At 39.5% G+C, this 19,998-nt stretch overlaps 2 protein-coding genes across 2 annotated transcripts; one reads left to right on the top strand and one right to left on the bottom strand.

Annotated features, from left to right (window-relative positions):
* LOC112264691 (zinc-binding protein A33) lies at nucleotides 1-11,259 on the top strand. The gene is made up of 6 exons (XM_024441465.2): nucleotides 1-671; nucleotides 7,485-7,580; nucleotides 7,815-8,045; nucleotides 8,418-8,440; nucleotides 9,079-9,209; nucleotides 9,392-11,259. The coding sequence occupies exons 1-6, from the start codon at nucleotides 39-41 to the stop codon at nucleotides 9,940-9,942; spliced, it is 1,665 nt and encodes a 554-aa protein (XP_024297233.1). The 5' UTR covers nucleotides 1-38; the 3' UTR covers nucleotides 9,943-11,259.
* A 2,387-nt stretch (nucleotides 11,260-13,646) lies between these two features.
* Nucleotides 13,647-16,485, bottom strand: LOC112264689 (transcription termination factor 1, mitochondrial). Its single transcript, XM_024441464.2, has 2 exons — nucleotides 16,368-16,485; nucleotides 13,647-15,428 (listed from the first exon to the last, which is right to left on the bottom strand). The coding sequence occupies exon 2, from the start codon at nucleotides 15,396-15,398 to the stop codon at nucleotides 14,235-14,237; it is 1,164 nt and encodes a 387-aa protein (XP_024297232.1). The 5' UTR covers nucleotides 15,399-15,428; nucleotides 16,368-16,485; the 3' UTR covers nucleotides 13,647-14,234.
* Nucleotides 16,486-19,998: the final 3,513 nt, after the last annotated feature.

Raw genomic sequence — 19,998 nt, 5'->3', positions numbered from 1 at the left:
AGTTGTTCTGAGAAGAAACGCCATTTCAAGGTGTAGACATGGCAGACTTTCTCCTTGAGAAATATCTTTGCTGCCATGTGTGTTCTGAGATTTATACAGACCCTGTGTCTCTTAGTTGCCTCCACAACTTTTGTTTCGGCTGTATTTCCAAGTTCTGGGATGAAACAAAAAATAGTAACTGTCCGATCTGTAAGAGAAAATCTTCCAAAGGGTGGATGCCTAACTTTGCCCTGAAGGACCTGGCAGACTCATACACAAAGAAGGAGAAAGGGGTATACGTCATTGACTCAATGACCGATGAAGTGATCGGATCTACAGGCTGTGGGAAGGAAGAGAAGAGGGGGTCCACCAGCTCAGAGAAGGAAGAAATGAGGGCGTCCAAAGATTTACGGATGGAAGAAAAAAAGGAGCCCATAGAATCAGGTGTGGGAAAAAAGAGGGGTTCCACAGGCTCGAGGAGGGAAGAAATAAGGGGGTCCACAGATTCAAGAACTGAAGAAAAGCACGTTTTTCCTGGCCTGGCTGGACAGGTGTTGTGCAGTAAACATGCAGAGAAGCATAAGTGGTTTTGTATGGACGAGGGGAAAGCTGTGTGTAACGTCTGTGAAAATCCAACTCAACACTCTGGACACAAGGTCATTGATATAGAAAAGGCTGTAGTTGACCTCAAGGTAAATGTGTGCATCTGTTTCAAATTTCTACATGTTCTACATGTTTCTGGTATAATTTTGACATGGTTAGATTAAGTCACATCCCCTCTAACCTCACCTGGTGTAACCTGGTGTTGCTTGCCAATGCCAACTTAGCTGGCTTTTGTAAAATCAAATATACGTTTATTGGTTGCCTACACAGATTTGCAGGTATTATGGTTGTGCAGCAAAATGGTTATGTTACTAGCGCCAACAGTGCAGTAGAATGTCTAGCAAATACAATACACAAACACAAATATTTTCGAAAGTCCAAATAACAATCCAAAGCAGATATATTAGACTGAGCAGTGTCAGAATCCAGAATATTCAAATGTAGTATGTATTGAAAATCTATCATTTGGAGAAGAAAATGGTATGTCAGGTAGTAGGTATATTAGGATGAGCAGTGCATTAAGAAAGTATTCACACCACTTTACTTTTTCCACATTTTGTTGTGTTTCAGAGTGAATTTAAAATGGATAACATTTAGATATTGTGTCACTGATCTACACACAATATCGCAAAAGGTTGAAGTGGAATTTTGTTTTAAGACAACCCCTTTGTTATGGCAAGCCTAAATAAGTTCAGGAGGACAAATGTGCTTAACAAATCGCTTAATAAGTTGCATGAACTCATTCTGTGTTCAATAATAGTGGGTAAAATGATTTTAGAATGACTACCCCACCTCTGTACCCCACACATACAATTATCTGTAAGGTCTCTCAATCGAGTAGTGAATTTCAAGCACATAGTCAACCACAAAGACCAGGGATTTTTTCAATGCCAGCAAAGAAGAGCACCACTTCGTAGATGTAAAAATAAAAAAACACAGACTGAATATTCCTTTGAGCATGGTTAATTAATCAATTAACTAATTATTAATTAAGCTTTGGATAAATACTCACAGTCACTAAAAAAATACAGGCGTCCTTCCTCACTCAGTTGCTGAACAGGAAGGGATCTGCTCAGGGATTTCACCATGAGGCCGATGGGGATTTTAAAACAGTTACAGAGTTTAATGGTTGTCATATGAGAGAACTGAGGATGGATCAACAACATTGTAGTTTCTCCAGAATACTAAGCTAAATGACAGAGTGAAAAGAAGGAAGCCTGTACAGAATAAAAAATATTCCAAAACAAATATCCTGTTTGCAAAAAGACACTTGAGTAATGCTGCAAAAAATGTGGCAAAGAAATGAATGTTATATCCTGAATACAAAGCATGATGTTTTGGGGAAATCCAACACAACACATCACTGAGTACAACTCTTCATACTGTATTTTCAAATACGGTGGATGCTGCATCATGTTATTGGTATGCTTGTCATCAGGCAAGGACTAGGGAGGTTTTTTTTACAATAAAAAGAAACGGAATACAGCTAAGCTATGTTCCATCTAAGCTGCCCACGATTGCCAAAAGACCATTGCCACATAGGGGTCTATGTTATTATTTTTTAACTGCACTGTGTTTACAGCATCAATACAATCTCACACTCAATTCATGCAAATATGTACAAAAAGTATTTCAGCAGATTTTGTGAGTTTTTGTGTGGCTGAATTCGTGTGAAAATACACCAATTTTGTGCGACTTCGAAACATTCTTTTGAAAGTTAATGGAGCAATGCATTCTGGGAAACAGTGTTCTACACTGCCTTTTTTATATTTATTTAAAAAATCAAACGTGTCAACAACCCTATATTGTTAATCAACCAGGTTATCATTGAAATACATATAATATACTAGTAGTCTTACAACTTTTTTATTTATTATTAATGCCAATGCTATTTTTATTTTTTTAAATTTTTTATTTTTTTTATTTAACATTTTTACCCCTTTTTCTCCCCAATTTCGTGGTATCCAATTGTTTTTTAGTAGCTACTATCTTGTCTCATCGCTACAACTCCCGTACGGGCTCGCCGAAGGTTGAAAGTCATGCGTCCTCCGATACACAACCCAACCAAGCCGCACTGCTTCTTAACACAGCGCGCATCCAAACCGGAAGCCAGCCGCACCAATGTGTCGGATGAAACACCGTGCACCTGGCAACCTTGGTTAGTGCGCACTGCGCTGGCCCGCCACAGGAGTCGCTGGTGCGCGATGAGACAAGGATATCCCTACCGGCCAATCCCTCCCTAACCCGGACGACGCTAGGCCAATTGTGCGTCGCCCCACGGACCTCCCGGTCACGGCCGGTTACGACAGAGCCTGGGCGCGAACCCAGGGTCTCTGGTGGCACAGCTGGCTTGCCAATGCTATTTTCTATGCTTGTTTTCACTTAGCACCCGTATCCCAAAGTATTATGTCGGAATTTATGAGGTTTGCCAGATTGGAATCAAATCGGTCTTTGTCTTTTTTTGTGTGAAATCGATGAAGGTATTTGATTGGGGAATGGGGATACATGTTCATGATGATCAAGCCTTACATTAAAACAAATCTGTTTAGTTTAAATTCCCCTGGTGCAACTGCAACAGTATTTGCATCTGGAACGAGTCTGGACTATGATCAATTAAGCCATTCCAATACAGTTCAACAGGTTAATGTAAAATAATTAATTATGTTGGCTTATACACTAAACACCAAGGCAGTTTAATGATGATTATTATGGTTGTGTCAATAATGTTAAGGTGCCTTCGGAAAGTATTTAGACCCCTTGACGTTTTCCATATTTTGTTACATTACAGCCTTATTCTAAAATGGATTAAATAAATAAAAATCTTCAGCAATCTACATACACTACCCTATAATGACAAAGCAAAAACAGGTTTATCGATATTTTGCAAATGTATTAAGAATAAAAACAGATACCTTTGTGCTTAAGTATTGAGACCCTCAGTACTTTGTTGAAGCACCTTTGGCAGCGATTACAGCCTTGAGGCTTCTTGGGTATGACGCTGCAAGCTTTAAAAAATATATATTTTAGAATAAGGCTGTAATGTAACAACATTTGGAAAAAGTCAAGGCGTCTGTATACTTTCCGACTGCACTGTATATACATATGCTAATGTAACAAGGCATGTGCTACCGCCTCTGCCCAGAGACCTACTAGGCTTTCATGGCAACGGCCATTAGAGTTCACTTTGTCCCATATGAGTCCCTGTTGCAGCTTTCACTTTCTTCCGCTACATTGGTGGCAGCATTGGGACCACTTCCTGCTCAAGGCTAGTTATGTGATCTAGTGGTGAGAAGTTTTCTGTTTTTCAACAATGTGTTGGGTGTAATTACATTGATATATCTAGTGAACAATGGATAAGCAGCAATGGGTGTGACGGATATAAGTAGGTGTTATCAAGCCTTACGTGAAAGTTGTCTGAAGCTGAAACGAAAGTGCTATGCCCTGACCAGTTATTCAGAAGAAAATCCTCTGACTGTCGAATTTACATCATTTAAGAAGGGACCAAAAACAAAACACATTCTACACATTTACAAACTACCTGTTAAAAGTGTTATTACAACCATGGTGTTCTTTTGTTACTGAAGCTTATATATCTAATAACCTGACATTGGTCCATCCACATCATTTGGGTAGACAAATGTGTGTTATGCAGCAAAACACAACTATCCTTTTTTTTAGGATGCAAACAAATAATATGAATCACTGTTGATCCATCCTGTTCTGATCTAATGAGGTGGATGTAGGATTTTCAACGGCCTAGAATCAAGGCCTTTCCCAGTCATGAAAGCTAGGCCCATCTTAGTTCTCATGGGCAAAGACTGAATTCAAGTTAGGGGTTGTATGTCAGACACTCCTATTCCACTTTGCCCAACATGTTATACCCCAGGGGTTGTAAATAAACCCTTTTAAAGTTGATAACTTGTATCCTTTTTATAGCGCTGTGAAATCCATAGTTGAAGGGCTTCAAACTGAGCATTTCTTACTGGAAATTGCTGCTGAAATTGAACATAGCTTAGGGTTAGGGTACTGACTCTCCTATGCCACTTTTTCCTAACATCTTATACCCCATAGGCTGTAAATAAACAATTTTTTAAGGTGATATAACACACAAAAACGCACAAAATCTGCAGAAAAACTTTTGTACATATTTGCACAAATTGAGTGTGAGATTGTGTTGGCATGAAAGGTCATAAGTACAGTTGAAATTCCAGAAAATGATGTCATGGCTTTAGAAGCTTCTGATAGGCTAATTGACATAATTTGAGTTAATCAAAAGAAGTCAGCCAAGACCTCAGAAAAAACATTGTCGACCACCACAAGTCTGGTTCATCCTAGGGAGCAATTTCCAAACGCCTGAAGGTACCACGTTCATCTGTACAAACAATAGCACAGTATAAACACCATGGAACCACGCAGCCGTCATACCGCTCAGGAAGGAGATGCGTTCTGTCTCCTAGAGATGAACATACTTTGGTGCGAAAAGTGCAAATCAATTCCAGAACAACAGCAAAGCACCTTGTGAAGATGCTTGAGGAAACAGGTACACAAGTATCTATATCTGTCACACCCTGACCTTAGAGATCCTTTTAATTCTCAATTTGGTTAGGTCAGGGTGTGACTATGGTGGGCAATCTATGTTTTCTATTTCTTTGTTGGCCGGGTATGGTTCCCAATCAGAGGCAGCTGTCTATCATTGTCTCTGATTGGGGATCATACTTAGGCAGCCTTTTTCCAACTGTAGTTTGTGGGATCTTGTTTTGGTACTGTGCTGTTTAGCCCTACTAAGCTTTACATTTCATTTGTATTTGTTGTTTTTTCGGTGTTCATTGAATAAAATAAGATGTACGCCTACCACGCTGCACCTTGGTCCGATCCTTCCATCGACGAGCGTAACAATATCCACAGTAAAACGAGTCCTATATCGACATAACCTGAAAGGCCGCTCATCAAGGAAGAAGTAACTGCTCCAAACCCGCCATAAAAAATTCAGACTACGATTTGCAACTGCAAATGAGGGCAAAGATTGTACTTTTTGGAGAAATTCCCTCTGGTCTGATGAAACAAAAATAGTACTGTAAGGCCATAATGACCATCATTAAGTTTGGAGGAAAAAGGTGGATGCTTGCAAGCCGAAGAACACCATCCCAACTGTGAAGCACGGGGGTGGCAGCATCATGTTGTGGGGGTGCTTTGCTGCAGGAGGGTCTGGTGCACTTCACAAAATAGATGGCATCATGAGGGAGGAAAATTATGTGGATATATTGAAGCCACATCTCAAGACATCAGTCAGGAAGTTAAAGCTTGGTCGCAAATGGGTCTTTCATATGGACAATGACCCCAAGCATACTTCCAAAGTTGTGTCAAAATGGACAACAAAGTCAACAAAGTCAAGGTACTGGACAACAAAGTCAAGGTATTGGAGTGGCCATCACAGAAAAACTGACCTCAATCCCATAGAACATTTGTGGGCAGAACTGAACAAGCATGTATGAGCAAGGAGGCCTACAAACCTGACTCAGTTACACCAGCTCTGTCAGGAGGAATGGGACAAAATTCACCCAATTTATTGTGGGAAGCTTGTGGAAGGCTACCCAAAACGTTTGACACAAGTTAAACAATTTAAAGGCAATGCTACCAAATACTAATTGAGTGTATGTAAATTTCAACAATTGGGTTGAAGATGGGTGATTGTGGAAGCCAGGTCATCTGATGCAGCACTCCACTTTTTTACATGGATTAAATGTCAGGGATTGTAAAAACTGAGTTAATGTATTTGTCTAAGGTGCATGGAAACTTCCGACTTCAACTGCAGATGCACTTGTTTTGAGATCAAAGCAAAAGCTGCATGTAGCCACGTGTGCACATCCTTTGCTAGTTAGTGAGTTATTAACCCAGTTAACCCAGTTATAGATCATTTGTTGTCAGCACTGGGGAGTGACTGCTTCCTACAAGAGCACAAAATGTGTAAATTTCTAGACATCTTTGAAAAGGGAGTCAAGCAAAGAGCTTTTTTGTCTTTATGGGGCAGTGTTGTATTTTGAGACAGGCTTGAATAAGCTAAGTAGCCAATGGGCAGAGGGTAGCATAATTTGTCTGATTCTCTGTAATAATGGTACAGTGTGCATTTTATTTTGTAAAGTGGTTTCTTGCATCAAACAACACCTCCTTGTCTGAAGGACAAGTGGATTATCAGGTTAATGTCAAGCCCGGCATGTTTTTTTTCAATGTAGGCCTACATTGAACACCACACATTGGCTGCTACTGTAGGCTGAATGATAGAACAGCTATTTCCATGTTAAAATGTTATGGGATGCATTTACTCCATAGTTTTTTATAGTAGGCCTACTTATGACCAAATAGCCACAATAGCCTACTTTACCACTGAAACGACAACTTAAAGTGGGTACAGCCTCAGTGTTCACAGTAAACCTGTGCTGGAAGTTGCACAGAATTTTCACAACCTTCAATTTTGAGCTCAGCAGCCTTGAAATGTGTTCAGTGCCTACATTTCTTTTTTGAGGAACCATTGCAGCTAAGCACAGGAAAAGTCATTTTAGCTAACCCCTCACCTAACCCTTTAACCTTTAACCTATCTCCTAAACTTAACCCTAACCCCTTGTCTTTCTAACAGTAGCCACCTAGCTAGAATTCGTAACATGCCATACATTTAGCAAATTCATAATATATAAGTTTTTCAAATTCTTAACATATAATACGGATTGTAATTCGTAACATATCATACGAAATGGGTGATCCATTTCCATTTCACATCCACAAATTAATACATACCATATGAAACAGAACATATACTAAATGGAGTGTCCTGGATTTACCTACAGAATAATATGAAATACTCTGAGACCAGGTTGGGCTATATTAACAACCTGTACAATGTCACACAGGAAAAGCTGAAGCTGTACATGAAGCCTATGCAGGACAATCTGAAGAAATGTACTGAGACTGAGAGAAAATACAAGCATATTGTTCAACACACAAAGGTAAGTGTATTGGCAATGGAAGCAACAAAATAAAATACAAATATAGAATTTTATCTGAATTAAATTGAACAGACTTTTTTACTTTATACTTTTTAAATTGGTTAATTTGTGTTTTCTATTAATTGTTCTGAAATGTTCTAACTATTCTGCAATTTTTCTACCTTTCTAACAAAATCATAACATCATTAGCCCCAACCAGTTATTTTTGCTAATTAAGATGCTTCATTGTCATAGACACAGTTGGTGGACACTGAGAGGCAGATAAAGGAGGCTTTTGAGAAGCTTCACCAGTTTCTGAGGGATGAAGAGAAGGCCAGACTAGGTGAGCTGAGGAAGGAAGAGCAGCAGAAGAGAGATACTATGACCACAGAAATGAAGATCATTCACGACCAAATCTCATCTCTTACAACGGGTATCAATACTTTGGAACAAGACTTAAAGAAGCAGGATTTGCGCTTTCTGAAGGTATGAACACAGTAATCCCAAAACTAGACTGCAAACATTTCATGTTGCATCTGTTAGTTAGGATAACGGACTTGCAATGCTAGCGGTTTAGCTTAAGGGTACGGATTAGATCATTTTACAGTATCACCACCACAATATTGCAGTGCAATCAATGTGATTGTGAGTGACGTATACTCCCCAAGGTGCTGTTGCTGATAAGAATAAAGAGACATTACTGCAGCTTTTGGGAAGGTATCCATTATGGTGATGGCTTTGATTCCTTGTCTAAGGTTTAATCGGTTGTTTTCTGCACAGGATATTCCAATGTGTTCTTGACTATATTCTAGCATAATATGATTAACATTCAGTTTTTCTCTGTCTTATCATTGCTAGAGCTACAAAAACATCCAAATGAGGTACGTCCAATATATTTTCTTTCTCAATATTATACAGTATCTGCTTGTTACTGATATTTAGAAATTACTCCTCTTACACATAAACGATATGGCCTAAAAATCACATCTCAATATTTGAATGGATGGTGTTCATGGATTGCTGGAAGATCCTTGGTGTCAAACTCAACCCAAGTACAATTGTACTGGAACACACCAATGTGCATCATCAATGCATGCAATGATCAAGCAGAAATATGGAATCAAGCTGCCATATTGGATTAGCAATAAATCAAAGCATACTCTTAATTGATGTGCTACTCCTAACTTGACCAAAAACCTTAGAGACAGTAGGCACAATTGTAAAAACATATATATATATATATATATATATATATATATATATATATATATATATATATATATATATATATATATATATGTAATATAACAACAAAACTTTCTGAAAGGGATTGTGTAGCTCAATGACTTGGTTTGAAGCATCTCAGATTGTTTGGGCATTAATTTAAAACAGTTTGATATCAGGTTCATTGATTTCCAGTTTTTTTTAATGCTAACATTAGCGGTTAGGAGGACTCATTCCTTGTCCATAGACTCCTTACAAGCTAAGGAGAACACTCACCCATTATTATGATTTACAGTTGTAGGGCCCAGCTGCAGTGCACACCACAAGATCCTAAAATATTATCGGGAGTGCTCATAGATGTGGCCAAACACCTGGGTAACCTCAAGTTCGGAGTCTGGGAGAAGATGCTGGTGATTGCTAACCACAGTGAGTAACAGTTAAAAGAGAATATGTTTGTGATTAATATGTATTGTAGATGATAGAGTAGGTTTAACATAACATTTTATTTGTTGTAAAACTTGTCTTTATAGTCAGTTTTCATGATGTAGCTATACCAAAGAAAAGGTATACACTGTATGGAACTAACAGAGTATCTCCTTATCTTCAAGCTCCTGTGATTATGGACCCCAACACAGCTCCCAGCTTTCTCACTTTGTCTGATGATCTGACCAGTGTGCGAAACTCAGGCACGCAGCAGATGCTGCCAGATAATCCAGAGCGATGCACGTTTAACGCAAAAATTTTAGGTTCTGAAGGGTTCACCTCAGGAAAGCACAGCTGGGAGGTGGAGGTGAGGAACCACCCCAGCTGGAATTTGGGTGTGGCAAAAGATTCAATCAACAGAAAAGATAGGACATTCGCAAATCCTAAATATGGAATCTGGGCAATAGGTTTAGAAAACAGTGAGTATACAGATCCAGAGGCTAGGCTTCTTGCTCTGAAGAGGAGACCCCAAAGGATTATGGTGCAACTAGACTACAGCGGAGGGGAATTGTCCTTCTATGACCCCCGTGACATGTCAAAAATCTACACTCACAAAGACACATTTAATGAGCGACTCTTCCCATACTTCTCTATTGGAAAATGTAAAGATGCCAGTGAACCTGGATTCATCCAGATCTGCCCCTCAAAGGTGTCTCTAAAAGTGATGTCATCGTAAATTTAACGAGGAATTTTTCATAGATAAAAGCATCATAGAAAGCCTTTATAGTGGGATATGGTACGTCATTCCTCGTAAATACTGAATAGAAATGTTCATGAAAGGTAGTGTTTCATATTTAGTAGAAATTCAACAAATACATAATTTAGAGTCATTGAGGAATATATCATGAACATGTGGATATTCAAATATACAGAGTTGGTGTCATATTAGTACGCTAATTCAACTTTAATGACAATCTAATTTACTTTAATAACAATCAAAGGACATGTTATAAAACCCTTAAATCAATTATTAAAATGTAATAATTAAATTGCTGTGGGTAATGATTGACTCTTGTACCCAGCTCAGCTTTTAGCTGTAAAGCTTTTGACACGTAGCGGTAAAGTTATTGTAACCTTTTCTTGATCCAATTCTTCCTTGTGTTCTCAGAAAGGAGGATGTATACGTAAGGAAATAGTAACACATTTATGAAAGCAAGCATAATAAAGCTTTGGGTTGACATAATCTGACTTGAGTTATTGTAGTACCGGATTCTAACACCAGAGGGGGCCTGTCCATCATTGGGAAAAAAATTGTCCTATTCTCTGGCCTACTATGAATTAGATTTGCTCACCTCCTGCGTCCTCTCTCGCCTCCTTTTGAAAAAGGTCCAAATGAATCGAAGAGAGTCTGCAAGGAGAGTGAACGTGGATGGAAATCTGATTGCTTGAAACGAGACAGTCCTTCTCAACTCGCAAGTCATTAGGCAAATTACGTTTAAAGGGGTGGATCCCAAAATAAATGTGTAAAGTGATAAAAACAAATGAAGTTAATTTTTTAGATAAAACAATAAGTTCAATTTTTTTTTTTAAATGTGTGCATATTTTTCTCCTCTGACAAAACAAAAGCTGATTCAAAGTGGGTGTGTCTCATTTAAAAACTTCTGCATACAAGTGTATAGTGTTGGATTTGACATTTTGAACATTGAGCCATTAAAGACATGATAGATCAGACGCATAGTATATTAAGGGGTGAAAGAGACTAGGTCTCTGTAGAAAGACAGAATGTGCTGATACAGGGGAGACAGATGGACCTCTGTGGATTAGATGAAGGAGGGGTTAAGGTCAGGAGGTGAGGACAGATTCTCTTAAGGAAGTAATAAATGTTTGTTATCCTGTTACCCTCTTTATTATCTTCCTGTAGAGCCATAAAATGTAAGTATTGGAGAGAAGGAGTGTCTTAAGTGGGATATAAATATCTGGATGGGACAAATGTTGGGTTTTCTGATTACAGATGTCCAGAGCTTTTAGGAATAATTAAACTTGGTTAAAGCTTCTCTAGTGTCCGCAAGTTATTTACTCAGAAAAATAAGAACCTAACAATAGTCAATGAAAGTTGGCTATGGTGCTAGAGAGTAACTTTTACATTACTACATTCCTAATGAAAATAATCAACTTTTTCCTCAGTACATTTTCCCTGACACCCAAAAGTACTCGTTACATTTTGAATGATTAGCAGGACAGGAAAATTGTCAAAGTTACGCACTTAACAAGAGGTCATCCCTACTGCCTCTGATCTGGCAGACTCTAAGCACAAATGCTTAATTTGAAAATGATATCCGAGTGTTAGTCTGCCACTGGCTATCCGTAAATGTAAAAAACAAGAAAATGGTGCCGAGTGGTTTGTTTATTAAGGAATTTAAAATTATTTATACTTTCCCTTTTAATACTTATGTATATTTTTGCAATTACATTTACTTTTGATACTTAAGTATATTTAAAACCAAATAATTTAAGACTTTACTCAAGTCATTATCTATTAAGGTATCTTTACTTTTATTCAAGTATGACAAATGGGTACTTTTTCCACCTACCAACAAATTGAAACACTCCTCGAACACTTATTGGTTTTACCGAAACGATCATCTCCCTCTTTCATTCTCTTGTGTTAGCAGAATGCCATCCATTCCTCAGTTCAATGAAAATTGCACTGTAGCCTTTCACTGTAGAATATGGATAAAGTTATATTGAATACCATTACTTGCAGGTAGACTCTCTCTGCAGGTTTTCAGATAAACGAACTCAATTCAAGATATAGAACTTTCAAAATACAGAAAATGACATTTTAAATCCATAAGTTTAATTAAAGTATCAACTGTAATTTTATTACAGTTTATTGGCATATATTTGCATCAAACAGAGAACATACATAACTATTACTTATAGTAAACCGAATGCATCATATTTTGTGATGCAATTCAAACAACCTTGATTTTTCACATATTCATTCATTCAGGCAGATTCAGTGCATTCAGAAAGAATTCAGACACATTGACTTGTTCCACATTTTGTTACGGTACAGCCTTATTATAAAATGGATTCAATAGTTTCCCCCCCCCTCACTAATCTACACACAATACCCCCTTAAGACAAAGGAGCAACAGGATTTTAGACATTTTTGCAAAATGTATATATATAAAAAAATTAAATATCACATTTTCTAAGTATTCAGACCCTTTACTTTGTTAAAGCACCTTTGGCAGCAATTACAGCCTTGAGTCTTCTTGGGTATGATGGTACAAGCTTGGCACACCTGTATTTGGGGAGTTTCTCCCATACACCTCCGCAGATCCTCAAGCTCTGTCAGGTTAGATGGGGAGCATCGCTGCATAGCTATTTTCAGGTCTCTCCAGAGATGTTCGATCAGGATCAAGTCCGGGCTCTGGCTGGGCCACTCAAGGACATTGAGACTTGTCCCAAAGCCACTCCTGTATTGTCCTGTTGGAAGGTGAACCTTCGCCCCAGTCTGAGGTTCTGAGCGCTCCGGAGCAGGTACTCATTAAGGATCTCTGTACTTTGTCCCATTCATCATTCCCTTGATCCTGACCAGTCTCCCAGTCCCCGCCGTTGAAAAGCATCCCCACAGCATGATGCTGCCACCACCATGCTTCATCAAAGGGATGGTGCCAGGTTTCCTCCAGACGTGATGCTTGGCATTCAAGTCAAAGAGTTCAATCTTGGTTTCATCAGACCAGAGAATCTTGTTTCTCATGGTTTGAGAGTCTTTAGAAGCCTTTTGGCAAGCTTCTAGCGGGCTGTCATGTGCCTTTTATTGAGGAGTGGCTTCTGTCTGGCCATTCTACCATAAATGCCTGATTGGTGGAGAGCTGCAGAGATGGTTGTCCTTCTGGAAGGTTCTCCCATCTCAGCAGAAGAACTCTGGAGCTTTTTCAGAGTGACCATTGGGTTCTTGGTAACCTACCTGACCAAGTCCCTTCTCCCCAAATTGCTCTAGGAAGGGTCTTGGTGGTTCGAAACTTCTTCCATTTAAGAATGATGGTGGTTAATGTGTTCTTGGGGCCCTTCAATTCTGCAGAAAGGTTTTGGTACCCTTCCCCAGATATGTGCCTCGACACAATACTGTCTCGGAGCTCTACGGACAATTCCTTCAACCTCAAGGCTTGGTTTATGCTCTGACATGCACTGTCAACTGTGGGACCTTATATAGACATGTGAGTGCCTTTCCAAATCATATCCAATCAATTGCATTTCCACAGGTGAACTCCAATCAAGTTGTAGTAACATCTCATGGATGATCAATGGAAACAAGATGCCCCTGAGCTCAATTTTGAGTCTCATAGTAAAGGGTCTGAATTACTTATGTCAATCATTTGTAATACAACTAAAAACCTGTTTTGCGTTGTCATTATTGGGTATTGTGTGTAGATCGATGAGGATTTGTATTTATTTAATCCATTTTAGAATAAGGCTGTAACGTAACAAAATGTGTAAAAAGTCTAAGTGTAAATGCACAGTAAGCTAGGAAGAAAGGAGTTTGGCTGATTTCTCATCGGACAGCTCATCTGGCAAAAAATAAGTTTGAGAATCTGTCAGTGAAAACAGTACTGATGCCTCTTGGTAGTTTACAGTTCTGTAAAACCATTGGTAAGTTCAATAAGCTGCCTCAGAATCAATAATGAGAAATACATTGACACAGTACTACAATACAGTTTGTTAGCTTACGTAAAAATCTAAATCATAGTTCAAATATAATGACACTACTTTACATACTCTTTTTGGTTCAAATTAAAATAAATGTTTCCTGATACTGACATGATTCTCTTTATCATTGACTTGTTTTTACCTACCGTATGTATGTATACCTTGCTTATTACAGCTATGCACAATCAAATCCTATAGTTTAAGAGGAGGACAGTGATATGTAGAGGTTATGCTTCAGGCAGCAATGAAAAAATCTAGTGCAAAAAAATGTCTGATTCATTCAAAGCATAACCCAAATGTTGTTACAACTCATTCCTCTGACGAGAGAGCCAGTCTTTCCAACTTGGCGTCGAAACGTTTTCGGCTAGAGTCCAGAATGTTGATGCCGTTCTTTTCAAAGTCATACCGGAGTTTATGCAGCTCCTCCAGTCGCCCGGTGATGTTCTGCGTGCTGTACTCCAGGACTTTAGGTTTCTCCAGTATCTGCCTCATAGTGATCCCTCCCTTTAATAGACAGTCCAGTTTTGAACTCAGCGTATCCGACCCGATGAACAGCACAGTGGGGTAGCAGACGATCAGTTTCTTGACGTCGACTTTCCGACAGCCGAGAGATGCCAGCTTCTCCTGAAGCATCTTGAGGTTTCTCTTCAGGTACTCGTTAGAGAGGTCCAGGATTTCTGCCCCAGCACCCTGCAGCAGAGCTAGCAGCTCCGGATCACTCATCTTGAAAGTCGCCTTGAGGAAGTCAATGTTTGCCTTCACCCTCTTGGTGCTGCGGATGAGGATATAGAGGTTTCGGGAAATCACTACCTTGGCGAACTGCCCAGGGTCCTCTCCACCCAACTCGGCGCACACATCTTCCAGGAACTCCACCATCTGACGGTTGAGCTCGACACTGTTGGAGAAGGTCCGAGGCGCCGTGGTCAGCAGGCGGTGGAGGTCCCTGGCGTTGAGGCCCAGTGAGCCCAGGAACACGATGTTCTTCTCCAGGTTGTCGTTGTCGCTCGAACGGAAGAAGGACTCGGGCGAGCGGTCCAGAATGCTGACGATTTCGCTGTCGCTCTTGAAGACACTCCGCCACATCGCCCAGCGTTGCTCCAAGTGCTCACCCGAGCGAGTGATGGCTCGTGGGTACCGGGAGATGATGCCGGCCACCACTTTGCGGCTGGCGCCTTTGCCATGGAGAAAGTGAGCCAGACCTTGCTCATTGGTGATGATCTTGCGAAGCACTCCCGGTTGGCGCTGGCGCACCATCTTCACGTCCACCCCCATGAAGGTCAAGCTCTCCAACAAGGACTCATTCTCAGGCCCCACTGAAGGCTTTGAGTTGCTGACAGTTGCAGTGACGGTGCAAAGCCCCCTGGGAAGACCGACAGATGTCAGCTGGGCGGGAGATGAGACAAAGCGGCTAAAAGCTGGTACAAGGGTTCTGTTAAGGCCTAGCAGACCCTGGACTCCTGGCATTAATGTCATATTCAACACTGTTGAAACATGACATCAGACCTAGAAGAAAAAAATACAAGATAATATTATCAATAAATTCTACCTCCAGTGAAATTATAGTAGACATTTAAAGTCTACTGAAATCATTAATGATACTGATCAAAGTCAAGCTACTTTGTGCATTCTCTAAGCAGGACGAGATATTATAAAAAGGTTTCTCCAAACTGCTGTGCAGAGAATACACTCATTTTATAGGCCCTCAGTTTGTGCACCATTTAGCAGCACTGCAGTAGCTTCTAGCTATAATTAATACCAGTCCCACATATACAAGCTATCAGTGTTTCATGGAGATAAGTAGCTAGTTATAACAGCCTAGCTAGCTAAATGTAAGCAAGCATTTAGCCTGCATGCTAGCTGACGTTGCTGGGAGCTAAATACAATTATATTTCAACTTACTCGGTCGATTGTCTATAAGCTTGATCCATATGCATTGGAGGGGACAAACATCTAATGGAACTTCATTACCAAACGTAGGCAGAGAGGAGTTAAATCTACAACAGACCCACGTTTGGAACGTTTGTTTAATTTATGTTCTATTAGATTATTTTTCTCAATTTCCCCCTGAATAAGGACCAACCCTACGGACAATCGGCAATGTTTAAATGTAATGTTCCTTAACTTCCGGCAGACTATCCGGTTTTTTGTAAACTAATTCCACGATAGTAGTGTGTAAATACTAGCTCTGCTAAAAGCAGTTACTTACTTACGTTAGTCATTAGCTAGTGTAAATTATGCACTACCGATCCTTAAGAAGATTTATGCAATACCAACCGGACATATTTGGTCTACTCTCCCATTGACAGTGCACGCTTTGTGACACATTGAAAATGCTTTTTAAATACATTAATTTGCTTGTGTACTATTACAGTAACTAACATTAGCTAGCTACCTAAACAAATCCTTATTGAAAGTTAGCTATTTGTCTTAATAACTGCTCACCCTTTTTTGTTTGGTTTCTCCTCTACCACACACTGCATACCGTTTCCAATGACCAACAAACGAGGAACAAGCAGGTAGTTTGTTTACATTCATTTCCGGTAAAGCCTTTAGCGCACTCTTGCTGTGGGGGTGGACGTGCAGTTTGTATGCAATATATAGCAATACGCTAGAGGGTGCCAGAAGTCCTTGGATGGCGCCATTCAATTTCTGTAAGAGGTGTATCGGAATAAACATAATATTTGTTATTCCTGCCTCCTGTAATTCTGCATTTGCTATCATATTTATATAATTGGCTTTCTTTACCATATCACAGAGTTATATAGGCATATGTTATGCTACTGTATGTTTACAGGCCCAGTGTAGTCAAAATTGTTATACGCCACTGAAAGGGCTTTGGCCAGGGTAGGCCGTCATTGTAAATAAGAATTTGTTCTTAACTGACTTACCTAGTTAAATAAGGTTAAATAAAGGTTAAATTAAAAAAATACAAATCCCAGAAATGTTCCATATACACAAATAGCTTATATCTCTCAAAGTTTGTGCACAAATTTATAATTTTCCAAGAGAATCCATCTACCTGACAAGAGTGACATATAAAAAAGCTGATTAATTAAACAGCATAATCATTACACAGGTGCACCTTGTGCTGGGGACAATAAAAGGCCACTTTAAAATGTGCAGTTTTGTCACACGACACAATGCCACAGATGTCTCCATTTTTGAGGGCGTGTGCAATTGGCATGCTGACTGCAGGAATGTCCACCAAAGCTGCTGCCAGATTATTTAAATTAACATTAGGCATTTTAATCCAGTCCGGTACAAAGAGAAGATTCATATGGGAAACAAGCCTATATACCAAGTTCCCAATTCCATGTCAGAATGATTCAAGAGTGTTTTACTGTTGATCATGGTTCTCATGGGGTACAATGTTGGGTTGAATGGCGGGAACCCGGTTTCTGAGATTTACCAGGATTTATCATCCAAAACCACTCCCTTTTCCCGGGATAAATTACTGCGAGCAACCAATAAATTATAATAAGTTCTTTATATGAACAGCATGGCGTGAAATGGAACTGTTAAATAATATGCAATGTCTAAATCTGGCTTATCTATGGCCTCTACACGATGAATCAACGCTCGGGTTAGGGACAGACCCATCTCAGTATGGAGCTTAGTTCACAAAGCATCTAGACCTATTATCTCATCATGGTAACTTTTTTTCTTGTGACAGGTAGGCATACATTTGCTGCTAGTGTATTTTGTGCTACAGTAATATAAATACCAAATGCGCTTCTAATTTACCCATATCCATCTGGCTTCACCTTGTTTTTATTGAAGCAGCAGAGTATTAAAACAGCCTATCACTCGAATGCTGTTGCTTTAAATCAGTGCACTGGCGGGCACTCTCTCGCAGTCTTTCTCTCTCTTCATCAACTCCATTCAAATTGCATCCAAAATTGATAATCCTGTTCTAGATTGATCTATAGCCCTATATATAGATGTCCTAGCCAGTGGCGATTTTAGCATGTAAATCTTTTTGTTTGTTTATGCTTGCCAACAAAGCCACTAGACAACACAACACAATACTAAACAATACATTACTAGCACTATTACAGTGACAAACGATGCCCACAAACAGCACCATGGAGTGAATCCTTACCACTGCTACACCTGGCTATCAGCAGAGCCTTGTCTGGCAGCGAAACAGTTAATTTGCTTTCTACCTTTAAAAAAAAACATAGCTGATATGGCTGACTTGCTACTGACAATTGAGATGTACAAACTATGGCATAAGGGGATGGCGAGCGGATAAGAGGCAATCCGTAATTTTGATTAAGACATTAATGAGCGAGCTAGGTAGGATTGACGTAGTCAATATAACTATTTGTTTTATTTTTGAAATGTACAGCGACAGAATTCAGAACATGGGCCGTTCTTACAGTATTCTCCCTGGACACCAAGTCAGAACCGTAGGATAAATAAAGGGGACATATAAGCAGACAATGAAAGTTCTTACAATATTAAATTATTACATTTCTCTAAAACAGGCTATAGGCTACATGTGCACCACAAAGTTAGAATGAAATTATTAGGGTGAGGTACATGGGCTACTAACAACTTCCTACACAACATAGACTTAGTATTACTTTCTTAGCAACAGTATACATATCTCCCTGGCATAATACATAATTTATGCAGCAGTATACAATGCATTTTAGGACTCACCTTGTTGTGCTGTGCTCATTTGAACAGGAAGGTGGTGCGGTGGTCCTTCTTTTGGGCAAATTTTGTCATCAAACTTTGTCATTAAAGTCTGGCATTCTCTGGACCACCGCACCACCTTCCTGTTCAAGACTACTGGGAACTCTGAAAAAAACAAGGTTGAATCATGACGTCAGTGATCTTCAGGTTGGAGCTCTAGAAAGAAGCCCGAGATCCCGACTTAGAATTCTGAGTTGGATGACCGTTCAAAACGTTTATTTCCGAGTTCCCAGTTGTCTTGAACTCACTGAAGTCTGAGATTTCCCAGTTCCAAGTTTCCAGTTGTTTTGAACGTGGCAGTAGTCATGCTGGATTGACAGCATGGCGAATGTATTCAACATTTTCTGGCCCATTGTGTTGCATGTGATTGTTTATCCTTTTAAGCTTGGAAAATAGACCTTTAAACTCAGACTTGGACCATACACCCACTCCACTGAATAGCAGACTAGTGATTGCTTTGCTACTCTTGCAGTTAGCCACTGATTCCTTCCAAACCACTCATTGTTGAATTTGCAACTTCCAACTTGTTGTGTAACATTTATGTCTAATCGCCAATGAGCAGCGATACGTTTTTTCTATAATTTCCCTTCATTATTTCTCTTCCTATGACAAGGATGGAAAAGGATTTGCCAGTAGATTGTCGACTTCATTCATGATGGTGACTGCTTGTCTACCTTGCTAGCTAAGATTTTGAAAGTATGATGTTGACATGATCAGTCCAATCAAAGCTACAGTAGATATAACGTGATTAGACTTTATTTGATCTGTGGTCAATGACCTTGAGCCTTCTTGGAAGGGCTCTTTTAATGTAGTTCTATGGCAACACCCAAGGCTTGAGTTTTCGAGCTCTCCCCATAGATTTTGCGGTGACATGGTGTCCCCATGAGTGACAGAACACTCAGGCAGTCACGGTGCAACTAGAGAACACTGCTAACCCCTACACTCAGCATTTTCAGTTTGCTACCCGACCACCACAGAAAGCACTGAGCTAGGCTGAAACACCTGCATTTTGGAGCTGCCTTACTCAAGAAAGCAACCCCTGTTTGTATGTGGCTTTATTAACTCAAATTGTTATTTTTATTACATTGTTTGCAAACTGATATGTGACACGTATTAATGCCAAATAACATGCAAAACAGGCAACAACAACAATAAAAATATGTATTTTTAATTTGTGTCATTTTTTTGGATAAATAGTTTCTGCCTCACCTGCCCTGAATGATGGGTCGCCACTGGTCCTAGTCTACCTCTTTCAGGTAATAAAGTCAATGCAGTATTAGCCTTATATTTAGCTAATCTATGATGGGTTATGCATAATAAGCTTCTAATTTATAGCCTATGTCTCTTACGCAGTAAGCAAGCACATGTG

The sequence above is a fragment of the Oncorhynchus tshawytscha genome, linkage group LG13, assembly GCF_018296145.1.
Source record: "Oncorhynchus tshawytscha isolate Ot180627B linkage group LG13, Otsh_v2.0, whole genome shotgun sequence".
Lineage (NCBI taxonomy): Eukaryota > Metazoa > Chordata > Actinopteri > Salmoniformes > Salmonidae > Oncorhynchus > Oncorhynchus tshawytscha.
Note: the sequence above shows the minus strand (reverse complement) of the source record. Positions and strands in the feature narration are given on the sequence as shown.